The following is an 18,447-nucleotide window of genomic DNA, read 5'->3' on the forward strand; positions in this document are numbered from 1 at the left end:
TTTAATTTTCAAATTCAGTCTTTTTCTTACATTTATAGTCTTCGTACTGCACTCAGACATTGTTGCTTTTTCATTCTTATCGGCCATTATTAACTCTTCGAAAATATAACTGCGTTTGTTGCATTAATTATCATACAATGTTCAAGTAAACTTTCCGTTTCGCACGATGTCTAATACGGTACTGAGTGATGACTAGACTTCGGATAAATGCATATAACACAAATATTACAAGCAATATACTTGATCATTTTTTTAAAATGTTGATTTCGGAACTACGTAACAAGCACTACTGTAATTAAATTAGCATGCGAGAAAATTTCACTGAGCGTGGGAAAATTTCTCAAGTCGGCGTGGGAAACGTTTTAATGCTGTTTTGCTATTCATTTTCAAGCTACCGACTCCATCAAATGAAACGATTTCGTTAAATATGCCAAAAATGCAATCTGTAAAATAGCGTTATAGCGAATCAGCGTAAAGCAAACGGCGTTATAACGGAGGCCTGCTGTATATAAATAATGTAATGTAAGTCTGAAGCTATGTAATTCGGGGACTTACTGTATCGAAAAACATTCAGCAACCTACGTAAAAAGTATGGTGATAGATAAAACAAAACAAAAAACACCACGTACTACTCGCGTGTCCGATACGATGCTTCCCTTTATTTTTTATGATGTTGATTTTAAATCGAGTAGCTTCCCTTTATTTTTTAGTGTTGCATATGGTTTGGTCACCAACATTATAATGGTTCATTAGAGATTTAACAGATGCACCGTTTTCAAACTTTTGAATAATTTCAAGTTTTTGTTTAATTGAAAGAACAACTCTTGCGTTTTCCCATCATTTTCGTGATTTCTGAACAAAAAAATAAAAATAATAATAAATAAATAATAATAAAAATTCCGATATCCCTGACATAAATAATGAAACAAAATTTGCCTTTTGTTGTGTACGTATGAACACAACAATCGACGCGATGCGCTAAAATAAACTAAACATTTGGTGTCTCTCTTTTTTTTTATTTTGAGCGGCAGATGTGAAGACAGCAGGGGTTACAAGATAATAGGTACACTAATCTCCCAATGATGACTTATAATGCCACTTCTACTTGCTTATTTACGACTTGCAAAACATCTGTTTATACCTATTCCGATTATTTATTGAATTTTATGATTTCTGGTTGATTTTTTATTTGGAGTCTTGAATTGTCCTGGTTAATCCGATCCCAGTAAATCGAGAGTCTGCTGTATATCTTTACTGTGTACGCATAACTCTTCTCAACTCAATGAAAATTGCATGTGAATATTTTGTCTATAATCCACAAATTTATAATTATATTAAAATGATATAGAAACATTCACTTGCAATGTAATTTAATATTAATTTATTAAAAACATCAGTTATATTTTATGCAAGTGGATGTATAAAATAAGTCAATTTTCATCTTTTTGTAGAAAACACCAAAGTGTATGTACCCAGAAATGGTCTCAACTAATTTTACTGAATTTACTCTGCAAGATTAGAACAATGGAAGTCACTGCACTGAGCTATTGTAACTATTATATACTTTTTTTCTTTTTTTTTTTAATGAACTTTATTCAGAGAAAACTTAACTACACTGTATGCATGTTGACTCAGCAGATTAAACTTGCTTGCAAATATATATATAAAAAAAAATCCTGATGTATGATTAAAAGCAAAGCAGTATTGCAGAAAGGGATTAGAAGTTTCACTTCAAATATGCATTACTACAAACTGGTTGAAGTTTAAGCTAGAGTAACTTAGATAAAACATTCTCACAATTTATCTTTGTAAACTCATGATTAGAATGGAGATGATTTCAGATTTTCATAGTATCAAGAAATTTCCAGTAAAATTAAGTCTTAGATCCTAAATTCATTAGGCACATGTCTTTTATATAGTAATGCATATATGCAATACTCTTAAATAGTCTTGAAAGCACTGTCTTGACTTAGTGGAATGTTAACTATACAAAATTGTAGCAAATTTATAATTGTAGAAATTCCTTTAAACCTTATCGTGAATTGAGCACCTCACAACAACAGCTCATAAACATGACCTTGGAAATAGCCCCATTACTACGTAATCATCTATCACCTTTAGGTAAAAAGAGAGAAAAACAACATAAAATTAATATACAAAAACAAACAACATAAAATTAATATACAAAAACAAACAACAAGGACAAACAGTAAATCCACTGCAAAATTTTTGCATTAACATAAAATTTAAATAGAACTGCTTATTAAATATATAAATTACAAACCATCATTATAATTCATCTTCAACAATAGTTATCAGCTTTACTGATAACTATTAAATTGTTTGATTTAACTGAATAAGCAGTTCCCAAACTAAATGAGTTGACAAGGATTGTTGCAGACTGGTATGTACTGAGGAATTGGGTCACACACACAAAAAAAAAAAAAAAAAAAAAAATATATATATATTGATTGCTCGCTGATCTGATAAAATTATGGAGAGATCATGATCTGCCCCTAAAGACGAAACTGGGAATCATTGATTCATTAATTTTTCCAGTTGCCACTTATGTATGTGAAGGATGGAATCTTAAAAGAGTTGACAGGAAGAAAATTGAGGCATTTGAAATGTGGCGTTACAGGAGAATACTGCAGTATTTCTTACTTGGATCAAAGAACAAATGAGTGGGTATTGAATAAAATTGGCAGGCCTAAAATTCTTCTTCAGAGCATCAACAAAAGAAAACTCAAGTTTTTTGGTCATATAGTAAGGGAAAACTTTCTGTTGAAGAATATAATGGAAGGAAAAACCGAGGGGAAGAGGTGCAGAAGAAGACCTGCAACTAGGTGGAAGGATGGAATCAGTGAACTTCTGGGTGTGACACTTTGCGATGCTGCTCGTATAGCACACGATCGATGCAGTTGGAGGAATTTGTTGGTGGCCACAACCGCTCCTCAGGGAACTATGTGACTGGATGTTTTGAGCACTCGTAGAGCAATGCTGATGGATAGTGTCAAGTGAGTACACAATGTCTGGCAGATTTACACAAAGACAAACTATTATCTGGCACAAAGTCTGATTTTTTTTTTTTTTTTGTTAGTTGTTGGCACATTGGCTTCTGTGGCCATATTGCACCTCCCAAGGTTTTTGCATTTTCTACTCTGATCCAAGCCTGAGACAGGATTCGAACCCACGACCTTTGGGTTGTCAGGCAGACACTTTACCCACCCAGCTAGCCCGGGTTTACTATCCAATACCTAGGAATCTGGTATTACTAAGAAGTAAGATTTCATTTTTGAGCCATAATTCAGGTTCAGGGTGGATCTTATGTTTTTTAACAGAAATTAATATATCCAGATTTCTGTGCTGGTAAGCAGTAACCATTACAGCAGTAACAAAACTCAATAATAACTGAGACCTGGAGCTGTCTTGTCTCTCAATATTTGGAATATCACGATATGCTATTGATTCTCATTACAGTGTGCCACTTAATCAAGATCACTGGAAAAAGCCTTCTTCTGGTATATGCATTTTGGCAAACTCTGAATAAATAAAAGGAAGCTTGCCTTGCAGTCCAAGGGTATAAAGATCTCAAGAATACCACACTGCTACTGAACTTACCATAACCAGATGTTCATATTTTATTTATTTTTAACAAATGCATTTCTGATAATTGATTCTTGCTTAGTCATCAACACAATGGCAATCTTTTTTTTTTTTTGGACAAAAGAGGGTGTAATACAAGGAACGTTGAATATTCCTGCTGATGCTCATATTTTTGTCTCTTGGATTGAGATAAGTCATGGGACTGTTTCATTTAGGTCACAGTACAGTGAGCAACTCTACTCAAGTGCAGGATTGTTGTTGCTGGTATTGGGCTTAATGACACACAAGGGCTACTGAGGCCAAATTGTGTCTGTTCATTGTTTATTTACAGGCAACATTTAGCTATAGATGTTAAATTATATGCTCATATACAGGTCAATATATTTTAGGTACATCAAAAGTTCTTCTATGTTTGCTTCATTTCCTATGAAGTGAGATAAATCTTGAGATGTTCAAAGTGGAGAGAGAGAGAGAGAGAGAGAGAGAGAGAGAGAGAGAGAGAGAGAGAGAGAGAGAGAGAGAGAGAGAGACTGAAAAGTGTTAGAACGAATGGCTGAATGTAAGGGACAATCAACCAGAAAATGACGGATCGTAAGTTGCATCAGACAGGATGAACACTGAGGTGGGTTTTCCCTAGTGGTGCATTCTGGCCAGAACGTTCTGGTACCTTTTCCTAAATGTCATAATAGAAAATCATTAAATTTATACACCTAATATTATGAAACAATGGCATAATCAAAGGGAAGGGAGAAATATCTATTTTACCCATTGCTACTAATAATATATATTAACAGTAATCTTTAAAATTAATAGATTTCTTTAAAAATTTATTTAAAAACAAAATTAAATTTCGCAATGAAACTTGAACATTTCTTACTAAAGTACAATTTGTTAAATAAGAGATCCAACGAATGAGATATACTGCGATGTGTGTGAATGCTGCATTTTGATTTGCCATTAGCTGAATGATAGAACTGGTTGTTCTATGAATCGTGGGTCTGAAGTCTGATTCAGTTACTGTACAGTCAATGTGGCATTATCATATAGTATGGAGAACAAGTGTTCCGGTACTATTTTTTTAAGTACTACACCTCTGGTTTTCTCCCAATAGTAAGAAGAGATGTAGGTGGTAGATGACTTCCATCAACCGGTGAAATACCACCACTTTGCTTATTGGAGGCTTGAAGTGGTGAAACCCATGTTTAGTCTCTCGAGCAAAGTTTCCAGCACCCCCCTCCCCCCATACTTCTCCTTCAACCCATGAAGGTACTAAGTACTATAGGTTTTGATACCTTTTGTGTTTGGGGTTTTCATAAAAAAAAAAATAATAAATATGATGAGTGTGTCCAATTCTAAGTCTTGCCAATACCACTTCCTCTCGTCCGTTTCGTCAGAAGCCAGAGAGTCACAGCTTTAGTTCTTACTTTATCTGGTAAAGTTTATTGTTGGTGATACTTTTCCATATCTGTGACCAGTTGTAGCGTGCTTTGCAAATGATAAGCTTATAGTTGCTGTAAGGAACCTGAGGATGTTGTGAGAGAGCAGGTTGAGGGTGCTTAGCAGCAATGTCAGCACTTTCATTTCCTGGAATGCCAGAATGACCAGGGATCCAGCAAAAACTGATTGACTGACTGGACACGCTGCAGGAGATTAACTGGGAATGAATGCATTTCAAGATAGGATGGGAAGATAAGAAATTCTTCCTTAGGGCAGACATGGCACTGAGGGAGTCTGTAAATTATGACAGGTGAGATGGATAGCTCAATAATTTTACTAAGTGCTAACTTGATAGCATATAATTCAGCAATGTAAATGCTGCAGGCTAATGGTAGTAAGGCTGTAGCAGTAAATGAAGGAAAAACTGTAGCAGCACCCACTGTACTGGCAGTTTTTGATCCATCAGTATAGATTTTACAGGCACAGGAGTTCAGAGTAGCATGAGCTGAGTGCAACTGCCTGATATTGCAAGGAGGCATGACATTTTTCTCCCACTGTATAAAATGCACATCGTAAGGGGCAGTAACATGTGTCCAAGGTGGAACAGGAGCAGTTCTGTCCTGAAAAATATCACTTAAATCAATATTCCAATTCTGAACAAGCTCTTTAATCCTGAGCGAAGCAGGTCTATTTTCATTTGGTTTGCTCTCGTAGAACAAATCCCACCATGCATTATAAAGATATTCCCAACTGGGATATGATGGAAGACTGGATTTTAGCAGCATATTGGAGCAGTAATGTTTTCCTACAAAGATGTAATGGAGGATCATGCGCTTCGATATAAAGACTTTGAACAGGAGAAGTCCTGAAAGCTCCTAGGGCTGTCCTCAGGGCACCATGCTGTATGATGTTCAGCTGTTCTAATGTGCTTACCCTAGCAGTCATATACTGGAGAACCATAATCCAGGTGTGAACGGATTAGGGACTTGTACAGGTGTAAGGTATACTGATCAAAGTATATTCAAATGCTTTAGACAAGTATTAAATGAGTGATGTGAGCTTGGAAGTTAGCTTGCTGTCCAATATCAGTCCAAGAAATCTAACGGAATTAACAATTGGAATTGGAGTTTTATTTCTAATTCAGGATCAGGATGTAGAGCATGTAATTTGCAGAAGTGAGTGGCAGTGCATTTATTTTCTGACAGTCGATAACCGTTCCGTGAAGTCCAGGATTCTATTTTGTTCATGGCTAGTTGGAGCTAGGTAATTACATGTATGCAGATGATCATTTACATACATGTAAGTTTCAACTGTTTTTGGGGTGTCCCGTGTCATATTGCTAACTCGAATTGCAAATAGTGTTGCAAATTGCAAACCCTGCGGTACGCCTTCCTCTTGAATGTGAGATGTAGAAAGTATGTTTTTATATCAGACCTGAAAATACCGAAGCCGCAAGAAATTTTGAATTATATCAGGCAACTGTCCCCTTAGACCTAGATGGTAAAGATCCATTATAATACCATGACGCCAAGTAGTGTCAAATGCTTTTTCAAGATCTAAGTTTACCATGACTAGATATTTTCATGACGAAGGCATTGCAAATATGAGATTCAGCTTTTATAAGTATGTCTAGCATTTATCTGTTCTTCCGAAATCCATACTGATGGTCTGGAATGAGATTCTGTGACTCTGGGATGTAAGTCAGCCTAGTAAGAACCATCCTTTTGAAAATTTTTCCTACGCAGCTCGTGAGAGATATTGGCCTATAATTTTGAACCAAGGAAAGATCTTTGCCTGGAAGATAATGAACAAATGGTGCCAGGAGGAAGGCATTTTCAGAGAAGATATGATGTAGAAAATCAACAGGATACACAAATCCTCTTCATGTAAATGCTTCAGCATAATGTAATAAACATCATCTGGGCCTGAAGCACTGTTGGCAGATCTATTTAGTGATTCTTTCAGTTCTATTAGTGTAAAGGGTTGGTTGTACGGAAAGGAGTGGTGTGTTGAGAAGTTAATTTTATACTTATACCATGTTCTGCACCATCTTTAATGCTCTGGAAGGAGGAAGCACAGAAGCAGAGATGGTGGCAAAAGATTCTGCTAGTGCATTGGCAACTTCTTTAGGAATGGACATCTTTCTCTTTTCAGTGAAGTATCGGAGAGGGCAGTCGAACAAATTTACCATTTAGTGCCTGTATCCTTCTCCAGATGATCCATGTGTCAGTGTCTTTTGTGATGGTTGATGCAAAAGCAATCCACGAATCGCGTTTTACTTTCCTTCTAATTTGCCTTGCTTTTACTTTAAGTCTTTTATAAGCAATCAAATTACTGGTAGTAGGACACTTCCAGAAATTATTCGATGTACAGTTTTTCTCTTGTTTGGCATTATGCATTCCACCAGTGATTTCAGTGAGCGTGATATGAATTGGATTTTGGAATAAAAGCACTGCAATCAGAATCTGATTGGTGATGTAAGTAGTAATATCATCAATACGTTCCTGTTGAACATAAATTCTATCTAAAAGCATTTGGGCATAATAGCCATCCCAGTTCTCCTTGATAAACTTCCAATTGGATCGTTGACCAGGATTTTGAGTTACCAATTTGTATTGCACAAATAATTGGAAAGTGGTCACTATTAAAGGGATCAAATAATACCGGCCATGTCATGATTGGAAAGATGGATGGAGAGCAAATTGACAAGTCAACTGCAGAAGTAGATTCTGTAGATAGGTGGATGTATCTTGGAGATCCAGAGTTTAGTAAATTAATATCATTATTATTCATAAACTGTTCAAACAATTTGCCTCTTCTGCCCGTTGGATTAAACCCCACAAAGAATGTCCACTTAAATCACCAAGAAGACAAATTGGAGCTGGGAGTTGGGTAAACAAATTGTCGAGTTCTGGGTAGAGGTGGAGATGGTGGAATATAGACGGAAACAAGGGTGACTGATGTACCAACTGCAATACGAGCAGTCACAGCTTCTAGATTTTTTCTTAACTGGATCAGCCTGGATGGCATGCCAGAATTAACAAGAATGGCTACTCCTCCACGTGCAGGAGACTCCCAGTTCCTATCTCGTCTGTACAACATATAATTTGAGAATTTTGGCAAAACTGGGGGAGACAAGAAAGTTTCCTGTAGGCATACACCTATGAGATTGAACTGAGCTAGTAAATCCCTTAAGTCATCCCTCAAGAATGAGTGCTTAGTCCTCTACAGTTCCATTGTATGATGTTATGTATTATTTAGGTTTGACAGAGGATGATTCATCTGACTGCTTTTTGTTTGCAAGACATTTTTTTTTGTTCTTTTTTTGGAAAGTTCGGGCGTCCAGTATCCATAGTCATGTGCATGTAGTTCTAGTATGGGTTCCTCATTATCTGAATGTACATCTACTTCCATACTATTGGTTGGTAATTCAGCTTTCTTGCTTTATTAATTTCCAATTTTTATTCTCATGTGAGAACGTTAGAGTATCAGTTGGGATACTAATTGGAGTGTTAGTTGCTTCGCTGGTTTTAGTTTTAGGCATATCTTTTGTTGAAGCGTATAAAGTTGCATTAACCCAGTTCGCCATAGAGGTGTTCAGTGGTATTGACACATCTGTTTGAACTGCAGTTGAAAGATAGCTTCTGGTGCGAGATGCATATATGGTCAACATAAGGCATTGTCAACATAATATGTCTTCGTGCTTCAGGATATGTAACTTTGTGTTCTATTTTGTATCTTTGAATTTCCTTTCTGGTTTTCCACATATCACATGATTTAGAAAAATGCTTTTTCTTGCAAAGGGTGGTTCCCTTTGCAGTTAGGACACATGGGAGTTGAGGCTGAGCAATCTGTTTGTGTATGATCCTTAGAACCACATATAGGACAGATGGCATCCCCTCTGCATGCCTGCTGAGTGGCCATATTTCTGGCATTTAAAACAACGAAGAGGATTTGGGATGTACGGCCAAATTTGGCAGATTAAATAGCAGGCTTTTACTGTGGATGGTAAGTCAGGAGTGCTGAAAGTTAAAATGATGGACGAGTTGGAACCAGATTTTAACCTTCAGCACTTACCATTCACAATAAAAGCCGGCTACTTAAGGTATTGTGAGGAGTAACAGATACTGGCAGCCCACCAAATGTCTTTGTATTTAAAGGCCACTCAGAATGTTTGGAGGTGGCTGTTTCAACCAGGAGGTCTCCGGATTGTAATCTCTTCACCATTTTTGGTGATCCCACAATAGATTCCAAATATTTTTGGATTATAAATGGTGATAACTTACCCACAGACTGAGATGACAGAGTGTATCACCAGAAAGTTTGGTAGGTTAGGGCACTGTGCTTCTCTGCGAAACCTTTTTCAGCCTGGACTGTACTTGTTAACAGGAGAGATTGCTTCTACAGGGATGGGATACACTTAAATAGAAAGGGTGCAAGAATATTTGCTGATGCTATCGAGGCAGTGTTAGGTGGGTCGGAAAACTGCTAGCTTGGGGGGATACAAAGACTAATAGTTTAACAGTAACCGCAGGCAGAGGTGAAGGTGATTCTTGCACAACTTCTATTAGAATAAGAAGCGACCTGGAGCGAGGGGTGTTGGGGGTTTCAGGGACGGATGGCAGTCATCCTGGAATAGTTGGGTATATGGGATGTGTTAGGGTAACAAGGAATAGGCATAGGAGCATGTATGCTTGCATGTATACCAATGCTAGAAGTATAGTAAATAAATTTGATGAATTTGAAGTGTTGGTCAAGACATCAAAGGCGGATATTGTTGGGATAGCAGAGACGTGGTGTCACAAAGATATAAGGAATGCAGAACTGGAATTTGGGGAGTACGATGTGTACAGAAAGGATAGACAGGACAGAAAGGGAGGAGGTGTTATGCTGTTAATTAAGAAAAACATAAAATCAAAAGAAGTGCATCCAGTTGATATAGATGGACAGTGCACTGTTGAGTCAGTTTGGTGTGACATAAGCACTGCGAAAGCAAAAATAAGAGTAGGAGTGTGTTATAGGCCTAATGACTCGAATGAGTACAATAAACAATTGTACAGAGAAATAGAGTGGGCCAGTAAATCAGAATGTCTTATAATGGGGGAATTTAACTTCCCAGATATTGACTGGAACTTGTGGGTTGGTCACTCACACACTAGTCAGACTTTTGTGGATTTATTGGATGATTGTTTTCTGCAGCAGCATGTTCGAGAGGCAACCAGAGAAAGTAATACTCTTGATCTGGTTATCAGCAGTGATCATTCGTGTATTAAGAATTTGCAGATAAAGGAACCACTAGGTGGCAGTGATCACAGTGTGCTGAAGTGGGATTTACTCAAAGAGGTAACTACCGTCAGGGGTAAAGGAAAGGGTTTTTGCTTCCGTAAAGGGGAGTACAGTGGTCTCAGACAGTTTTTAAATTCTGTACAGTGGGATCGACTGACGATGTTACAAACAGTAAATTCTAAGTGGGAAGCATTCAAGGAATTAATCGTGGAAGCTACTAGACTTTTCATACCGATGAAGAAATATTGTTCAAGGTTTAGGCCTAAATGGTTATCAAATGAACTAATGAGACTCGTGTCAGAGAAGAAAAATGCATGGGATGCATATAAATTATCAGGCGACGCAGAAGCCTGTAGCAGATATAAGCTAGTCTGTAATCAGGTCACAAAGGAGGTTCGGCAGGCAAAGGCGGATTACGAGAAATCTTTGGCAAAAGATGCTAAGAAAAACAGCAAGGATTTCTTTACTTATATAAACTCTAAAAGGAAGGGGCTGAATATGATTGGTCCACTTGACATCGATGGTTCGACTGTTGATGATCCTGCTCAGATAGCAAACAAACTGAATGAGTATTTTGCATCTACATTCACACGTGAGGAATCATTACAGTTTGAAAATGGAAGAAGGTTATCAAATTGTAGCAGTGTGCTTAATGATTTTGTAATAACTGAGAGCAAAGTGGAGGAGAAATTGTTGAAGTTAAACATAAGAAAGGCACCTGGGGCGGATGGGATCTATCCAGTTATATTAAAGGAGGCGGCAAAGCAACTAAGCAAACCCTTAGCCATAATTATGAGAGCATCCTTGGATTCAGGGGAGGTTCCCACGGACTGGAGATGTGCAAATGTATCCCCAATTCACAAAGGAGGTTCGAAGGGTGACACGAATAATTACAGACCAGTTAGTTTAACTTCTGTTCCGGGTAAAATAATGGAGTCACTGGTTAAAGATGCATTGCAGGATCATCTAGACAATACTGCAGCAATAATTCAGACACAGCATGGGTTTGTTAAGGGAAAGTCTTGTCTGACAAATTTGATTGGTTATTATGATGTGGTCACAAAGGAACTGGATGCAAAAAATAATTTTGATATCATATACTTGGATTTCAGGAAAGCTTTTGACACTGTTGCGCATGGAAGACTACTGTACAAATTGGAGCAGAATGGTATTAAGGGTAAGTTGCTACAATGGATAAAAGGATGGTTAAGTGGGAGAAGACAGAGGGTGGTAATCAATGGGTGCTGCTCTTCGTGGACTAATGTTATTAGTGGAGTCCCACAGGGTTCGGTGTTGGGTCCACTGTTGTTTTGTATATTTATCAATGATATTGATGAAGGTATATCAGGCTTAATGTCGAAGTTTGCAGATGACACGAAGGTTGGCAGGGTTGTTAATGACAGTAATGGCAGTGTGCTACTGCAACAGGATCTAGATAATTTGGGCAGATGGGCTAAGAAGTGGCAACTGAAGTTTAACCTTGACAAATGCAAAGTACTGCATATGGGTAGAAGTAACCCCAGAGAAACGTACCAACTGTGTGGTACTACACTTAAGGTGGTAGAAAATGAAAAAGACCTGGGAGTAATTGTGCAGTCAGATATGAAGTTTTCTGAGCAATGTAGACAGGCTGCTAGGGCAGGTCATGGGGTTTTGTCAATGATATATAGGAATTTTGCTAGCAGGGAAAAGGAGGTGATTGTCCCTCTGTATAAGGCAATGGTCAGGCCACGCCTTGAGTACTGCGTACAGGTCTGGAGGCCTCATTTTAGGAAGGATGTAGATTTGCTTGAGCGTGTACAGAAAAGAGCAACACGATTGGTGAGGGGAATGAAGGGATCCTCTTACCAAGAGAGGCTTAAGTTCTGCAAATTGCAGTGGCTGGAGACTAGGCACCTGCGCGGTGATCTGATTGAGGTCTATAAGGCCCTGAATGGGTTGAGCACGCTGAATTCTGATGGGATCCTCCCACTTGTTCAGAATACGAACCTACGGGGACATAAGTTCAAATTAAGAAAGGATAGATGTAGAATAGATGTGCGGAAATTTGCCTTTAGCCAGCGGGTGGTTAATTGCTGGAACAAACTTCCATCTGTCGTTGTGGAAGTTGATAGGTTAAATAAATTTAAGGAGGAACTGGACAGGCAATTGGAGGGTATGGTGTGATTTTTTTTTTTTTTTTTTTTTTTTTTGGCTGATGCTGCATAAGCTCCTACACTTGCTTTCTTGCATCAAGTGCCACTACTACTACTACTACTACTACTACTTTTGGCTTGGCGCCATTTTCATTGGATATGTCTAACCTGAGCTTGATTGCTCTAAAGGTCGAAAATTATTTAAATCCATCAAGAGCCAAGTCATAGTTTCGATAGCGTATTATGCATGGATACTGTTGTTTTTTACAGATCTCGTTACTGTAATTACAGATCTAGTTATTGCAACAATACAAGTATTTGTATTGTTGCAATCATAATATTCAAGAAATGGCTACAATCAAATGAGTAATTAGGCTATTGGCCTAACCTCTTCCAAATGTTGATTAGGTACAGTAAGTAGTGGTTGTGAGCATAAATTGCATCATTCGTGATTTCAGTTCTAGGTGTTCGAAATTTAGTAGGTGTTGTCAAAGATATTTACACATAAAACATCTTTTATGCGTAGAGAATACACACGCAATTTTTTTTAGGAAAACCATAAACACAAAAAGATATTAGAACCAATAGTGCTTAGTAACATGTGTGGGTTGAAGGCCAAGAAGATGAAAGAAGCTACTTGTCAACATTAGACTTGAATTTCTATAGATTGTAATATTCAGGAAACATGTGAACAGAGGTTGTTGCATAAAATGGAAGCTGAAGGAATAAATGAAGAAGAAAAGTTGGTTGTGTGAGTCTGAAGATGCTGTAAAAAAAGATGCTGACCAAGTGCAGCACATGATTGGATTGGTTGTGTGTGTTGGGGGGGGGGGATTATGGAAGCCAGTTCAGAAGAACAGTGCCCATAAAAGTATCTATTGAAAAGGCATGAAGCAGAAACAGAACATCTATGAGACAAAGACTGGAGAGAATTTAATAGAAATGGGTCATTAATTAACCTAACTGTCCTCCTTTGAATGGTCTAAAAGCCTGAGAGAGGTTTTGGTGGCACCACCCCAGATGAATAAACAATATTCCACAGTAGGGCAGATTTGAGATTTACACAAGAGTGAGTAGCTGTTTGGAAGAAAAGTAATGCTGAGAATAAAAGGGAAATCCCAATATTTGTGATGTGCTTATGCCAAGAGAGATTATAAGACAGGGTAATCCCTAATAGAGATACGTGATCTAGAAATCTGAGTTTCATCGAAGTGTACCGGGAATGGTAGGAGCAAAAGAATCCTTTCTGAGAGATATAAGACAGGACTGGGTTTTAGAAGGATTGAAATCAACTACATTATCTCTGTCACACTAGAGAACAGCATTTAAGGAATTGGTAGTGGATATTCGAGAAGTTGAAACTGTTTATGCAGGGCAAAGTGTCTTAAACTGGAGGGTTGAATGCAATGTCATATCATCAGCAAAACTATGGATAGGATTTCTAGTCAGTGGAAAAAAAGTCATTAATGCACAAAAGAAAAAAGAGAAAGAACTAAACCTTGGGGAACATTAGCATTAACAGAGAAGTTGGAAGACAGAGAGCCATCTACCATCACAAACAATGAGTGTTCACAGAGAAAACTGGAGACCCAAATATGAAAAACAGTTGGCAACCAACAAAATCACCAAAGAATAGTGCTGGCATACTTATAAATAGCAGAGAAGGCATAATTCAAATAGCAGAAGACCACTATAAAGAATTATATAAGGAGCGAAGGAATGATGCCAGCAGTGGGGAAGATGGATCACAAATTAGCAACACATGACATATCCGATATCCTTCCTGATGAGATAGAACGTGCATTGAAGAAAACGAAGAATCAGAAAGCACTGGGTGAAGATGAAGTTTCCCCAACTCGGCGTTTATGTCATTGTAGTGTTTTATAGATTCTGTAAAGGCTAGATGTGAAAAATGGACAGTTATCTATATCACCGCTGGCACCTTTTTGCTTAAGGGTGCCAGCAGTAGAGATAGAGATGATCTTATTAACCAATATTTAGTGAATGTACAAGCAGTACTAAGGTGCAGCGGAATAATTTGGCAGTTTACTATAGAGTTGTTAAAATCAGGAGGAAGAGACATGTTACAGAAACTGGCAAGACTCATCACAAAATACATTAGGAAGGCAATGACACCTATAGAGTGGCATAATGCAATCAAAATTTTGTTGCATAAGAAAGGAGATAAATCAGAAATTGAAAATTATAGACCAATTAGTTTGTTGTCTCACGTCTACCAGTTGTTCACAAGGATCAGTATTAACAGAGTAGAAATAATACTTGATGAGAATCAACCGAAAGAACAAGCTGGCTTTAGGACAGGATTTTCAACTATGGATCACCTTCACGTAATATTGCATCTAACAGAGAAAGCAAATGAACACAAAACACCATTATGCTTGGCATTTGTGGATTATAAAATGGCATTTGACTCCATACAGCATAAAGCAATGTTTTGGGCACTGGAAAAGACAAGGCATAGACACGGAATACATTTATGATTTTTATGAAAATAAAGTTGGACCTATATAGAACAAAATCGATTGTTCCCTTGAAAAAATTCGTTAAACAGAAATTTCGTTATAAAGAATTGTCATAAAGAAATATGACCTTTTCAACAGTGAAATATACTGTAAATTCAGAAATATAGTAAAAGATAGGAAATAAATCAGAAATAAGTGGGAATGAATAAATTTCCTAACATTTTAAAACAATTAATTTATTAACACACACATATTAAGAAATGACTACTTACACAATGCGCACAATATATTATTACTTTTAAGAATTGTCATAAAATATTTGGTTACTTTTTGTTGTACACTGGATTTTACTGTAAACCATTCATAAAAATCTTCCCATTTATTTAAATGTTCAAATATATTTTCTGTTGCATTTTCTTCTCACTGAAGGCCTCGACGCAGAGTTTCAAATGATACAAACATTTCTTGTTTGGAAGGTTTAATATTGCTATTGCACTCATTCCATTTGCTGCCCTCATTTTCATCCAATTCATCGTAAATATTGTCACTAGTTCTTTAAATACACTCCAAAATGTTGGAGTCACTCGGATATTCAGCTACTATGATTCATTATCAACTCCTAAAAATTCACCAAGAACAATTTTTCCACTGAAACCTCTCGCTTGAAGTTATTCCCAAGATTTCTCAATGTCTTGTAGTAGTTCATCCCTCTTGTGGCTGTTAATGGCCTTTTTAGCAAAACCTGCTTTTGCAAAATAATCATTAATAGTTGTTTCCATCACATCTTGACGCCACAGTTTCGCCAAATCTGATATGAACATCGGCAAATCTATAACAGAATCTATAGGTTGATTTGCTTCTATTCTCTGTATAATTTGTTCAGTATGCACCTTTGGTAGTGCATTTTCAAATTCTTGAAAATGGCCCATTGGCTGCAGTTCAGAAGAGGCATTTGGAGAGAACAAAATAAGCTTCACACTTGTTTTGAAATTAATGAGTGGTGGGCAGGGCAGCTGTAGACAATCAATACGAGTTTTATGTGTTCTTTCATCATCTTTCTATCGAAAAAGTGATGCGGCAAAAAACCATGATGAAAGAACTCCCCCTTGTGGGATGCCGACAGAGGTCGTGGTGGTCCTCTCCAATCTAGGATCATATTTAATAAAGATTTGCCTGTTGACGAGGAGTTGATAGAGGATAGCAAGAAGATTACCTTCGATTCTGAAATAATGCTTCAAAATTTTAACTAGCTCTGTTGTGCTGAGTGTGTCAAAAGCTGCTTGTATGTCTAGGAATAAGATTAAGTTAGTTTCTTAGAGTTCAGAGCTTTTTAGATTGCCTAGCTGGTCATTAATAGATTTGAAAGTGTAGACCTCCTAGGAATAACAGTATGAAGATGCTGTGGACGCCCATTGAAGCAGTGATTGACTAAGGTAGACTGTATAATTTTTTTCAAACACTTTTAGTAGTCCACAGGAAATAGAGATTGTTCTGTAGTCTCTGGGATCTTTTGGTTTATTAGTTTTTGGGACTGGTAAAGCATTGTCGGTGTGATACCAGTCTCGAGGATATAGTTGAAGAGGTGATTAACAGGTCAATCACAAGAAACTGCATATTTTGAGAATAAAGAGGGGAAATCCATCAGGACCAACTGTGTATTTATTGGAAAAGCTGTTTATTGCTTTCATAATCATTTCCTTTGAGATCTTAACATGTGCAAGCTCGGTCCTGGCGTTATCTGTGATGGCCGCTGCTGGGAGGAGTGGATATTTTTCCTGGCTAGGGTGGAAGGTTGACCGTGTCTACAGTTTTATCGTTTCTTCATCCATTTCCACCTGACGACCACATGTAGAAACAATATGCTTGGAATGCCTAAGTCTTCTCTGGATATACGTATGATGTGCCTTCTTCCAAACACTCAGGAAATTCGCTTTGTTTCTTGTTAGCAATGTGATCTAGCATGGAGCCAGACATTTTACAGGTTCTGTAGGCTTTTTGCTTTAGATTAAAAGGCTGTTTCGTTTCGGAGTTGAACCACCACTTGGTGTTTGAGTAGATTTTAATTGTCTTCGACACACCAATGAGGGTAATGTGCCTCAATTCATCAGAAATGGCATTAATTGCCTCTTCCACTGGTTTAAAGCAGAGATTATTCCATTAAATGAATTAAGTTCAGTGAGGATAACATTTGGCCTAACCAGGTTGGTTAAAAATGTGGTTACTATATGGAGGTACCGGGTCCACGGATTTGGTCCCAGTGACTGAGGTTGCAATTTCAAACACTATTGGTAGGGTAGAAGCTGTCCAGGACTTGATTTCCTCTAGTTGGTGGTGTATTCAGTGGTATGAGCCACTAAGTCCGCATGGTATCTACCATGTTTTGCCTTGCATCCTTGTTATCTTGGCAGAAGCAGACTGAAATCTCCTAAAATAATTTTTTTGGATATCAGGGCATAGATGAGCAGATCGATGAGGTGTGTCCTGGTGGGAGATACACAAGGCGGATTTGGATCCTTTTTTTTTAAATTTTGCTGAAAATTGCAGTGATTGCTTCAGAGTTTGATGTTTTATTGCTGTAGACATGTATCTGCCTGAAAGAGGTCTTGTAGAAAATGGCAACACCACCTCCTCTCTTATCCTTCCTGGAGTTTGCAATATATTGATAATGAGTGGACGAGAGGAGCAATCCAAGTTGTTTTCCCTCATCAACTCATGTTTCCGAGATGCAAATGAAATCAATGTCTTCCTGGAGGAGCAGGGCTTGCTAGGTATTTAGCTTGTTAGCAAGGCTCCTAACATTTTGTAGAAAGAAATGTTACAGTCGTTTGGGTTACATCCATTTGCCTCTTGTCAATTGATTGCTATTGGTGTACACTAGGGGCCTTGTGGTTGGTATCTTTTTTGTTTTGATGAATGCTTAATTAAGGCACCTGTGGGCCATACTGCTGGGTTGAGCACCTCGTGTAGATGTGCCCAATGGCAAGACAGAACAAACAAAAATAATGGGTATTTTGTTTTGATAGTTCTGACATCTACCTTTACACCAAGCTCAGTGTCCAGGAAGCTTTCGATAGCAGTGGCCTGGGTAGTAGGCGCCAGCCTAGTGATGAACAGCTTGGCACAGGAAGTCACTGCTGTGATGTTGTAAGTTTCGCAAACTTGCCGGAGCCGGAGAGTTTCCATGGAAGTTTCCGTCCGCTGAGTATGCTTAGTGGTTGAACTAAGGGCGTCCGTTCTGTCTGGATTTTACATGGTGCATCTGGTAGACCTGTCCACATTTGGGCTAGCAACTGCTGTCTGAACGACTTGTGCATAAAATCTGGCATCAGTCCAGAGTTTATGTATTGCTCTCTTGGCAAGGGAGGAGGGCTGAGTTAGGTTCTCTGCAGTAACAGCCGATGGCTTGTCCAAATTCTGTCGAAGAGGTAGTTGTTAAAGGGGAGCTGGGAAATTGGCCTCCCCGTGAATGCATGTTGCGGGAGGGGAGAGACCGAGGTGCC

General features: G+C 38.0%; 1 protein-coding gene across 2 annotated transcripts in view; it reads right to left on the reverse strand.

Moving 5' to 3' along the window:
* Window positions 1-1,682: 1,682 nt before the first annotated feature.
* The window catches only part of LOC150080271 (uncharacterized), a 338,192-nt gene continuing 321,427 nt past the window's right edge, over window positions 1,683-18,447 (reverse strand). Inside the window, exon 13 of one of the 2 annotated variants that reach the window (XM_090381061.1) lies at window positions 1,683-2,115. In XM_090381061.1, the coding sequence (XP_090237187.1) occupies window positions 2,065-2,115 (51 nt within the window). In that variant the 3' untranslated portion in view covers window positions 1,683-2,064. The remainder of the gene's footprint in view (window positions 2,116-18,447) is intronic. The other variant, XM_090381060.1, reaches the window with a different exon arrangement.

This window comes from Mastigoproctus giganteus, chromosome 9 (genome assembly GCF_048544385.1).
Source record: "Mastigoproctus giganteus isolate SK-2022 chromosome 9, ASM4854438v1, whole genome shotgun sequence".
NCBI classification, from domain to species: domain Eukaryota; kingdom Metazoa; phylum Arthropoda; class Arachnida; order Uropygi; family Thelyphonidae; genus Mastigoproctus; species Mastigoproctus giganteus.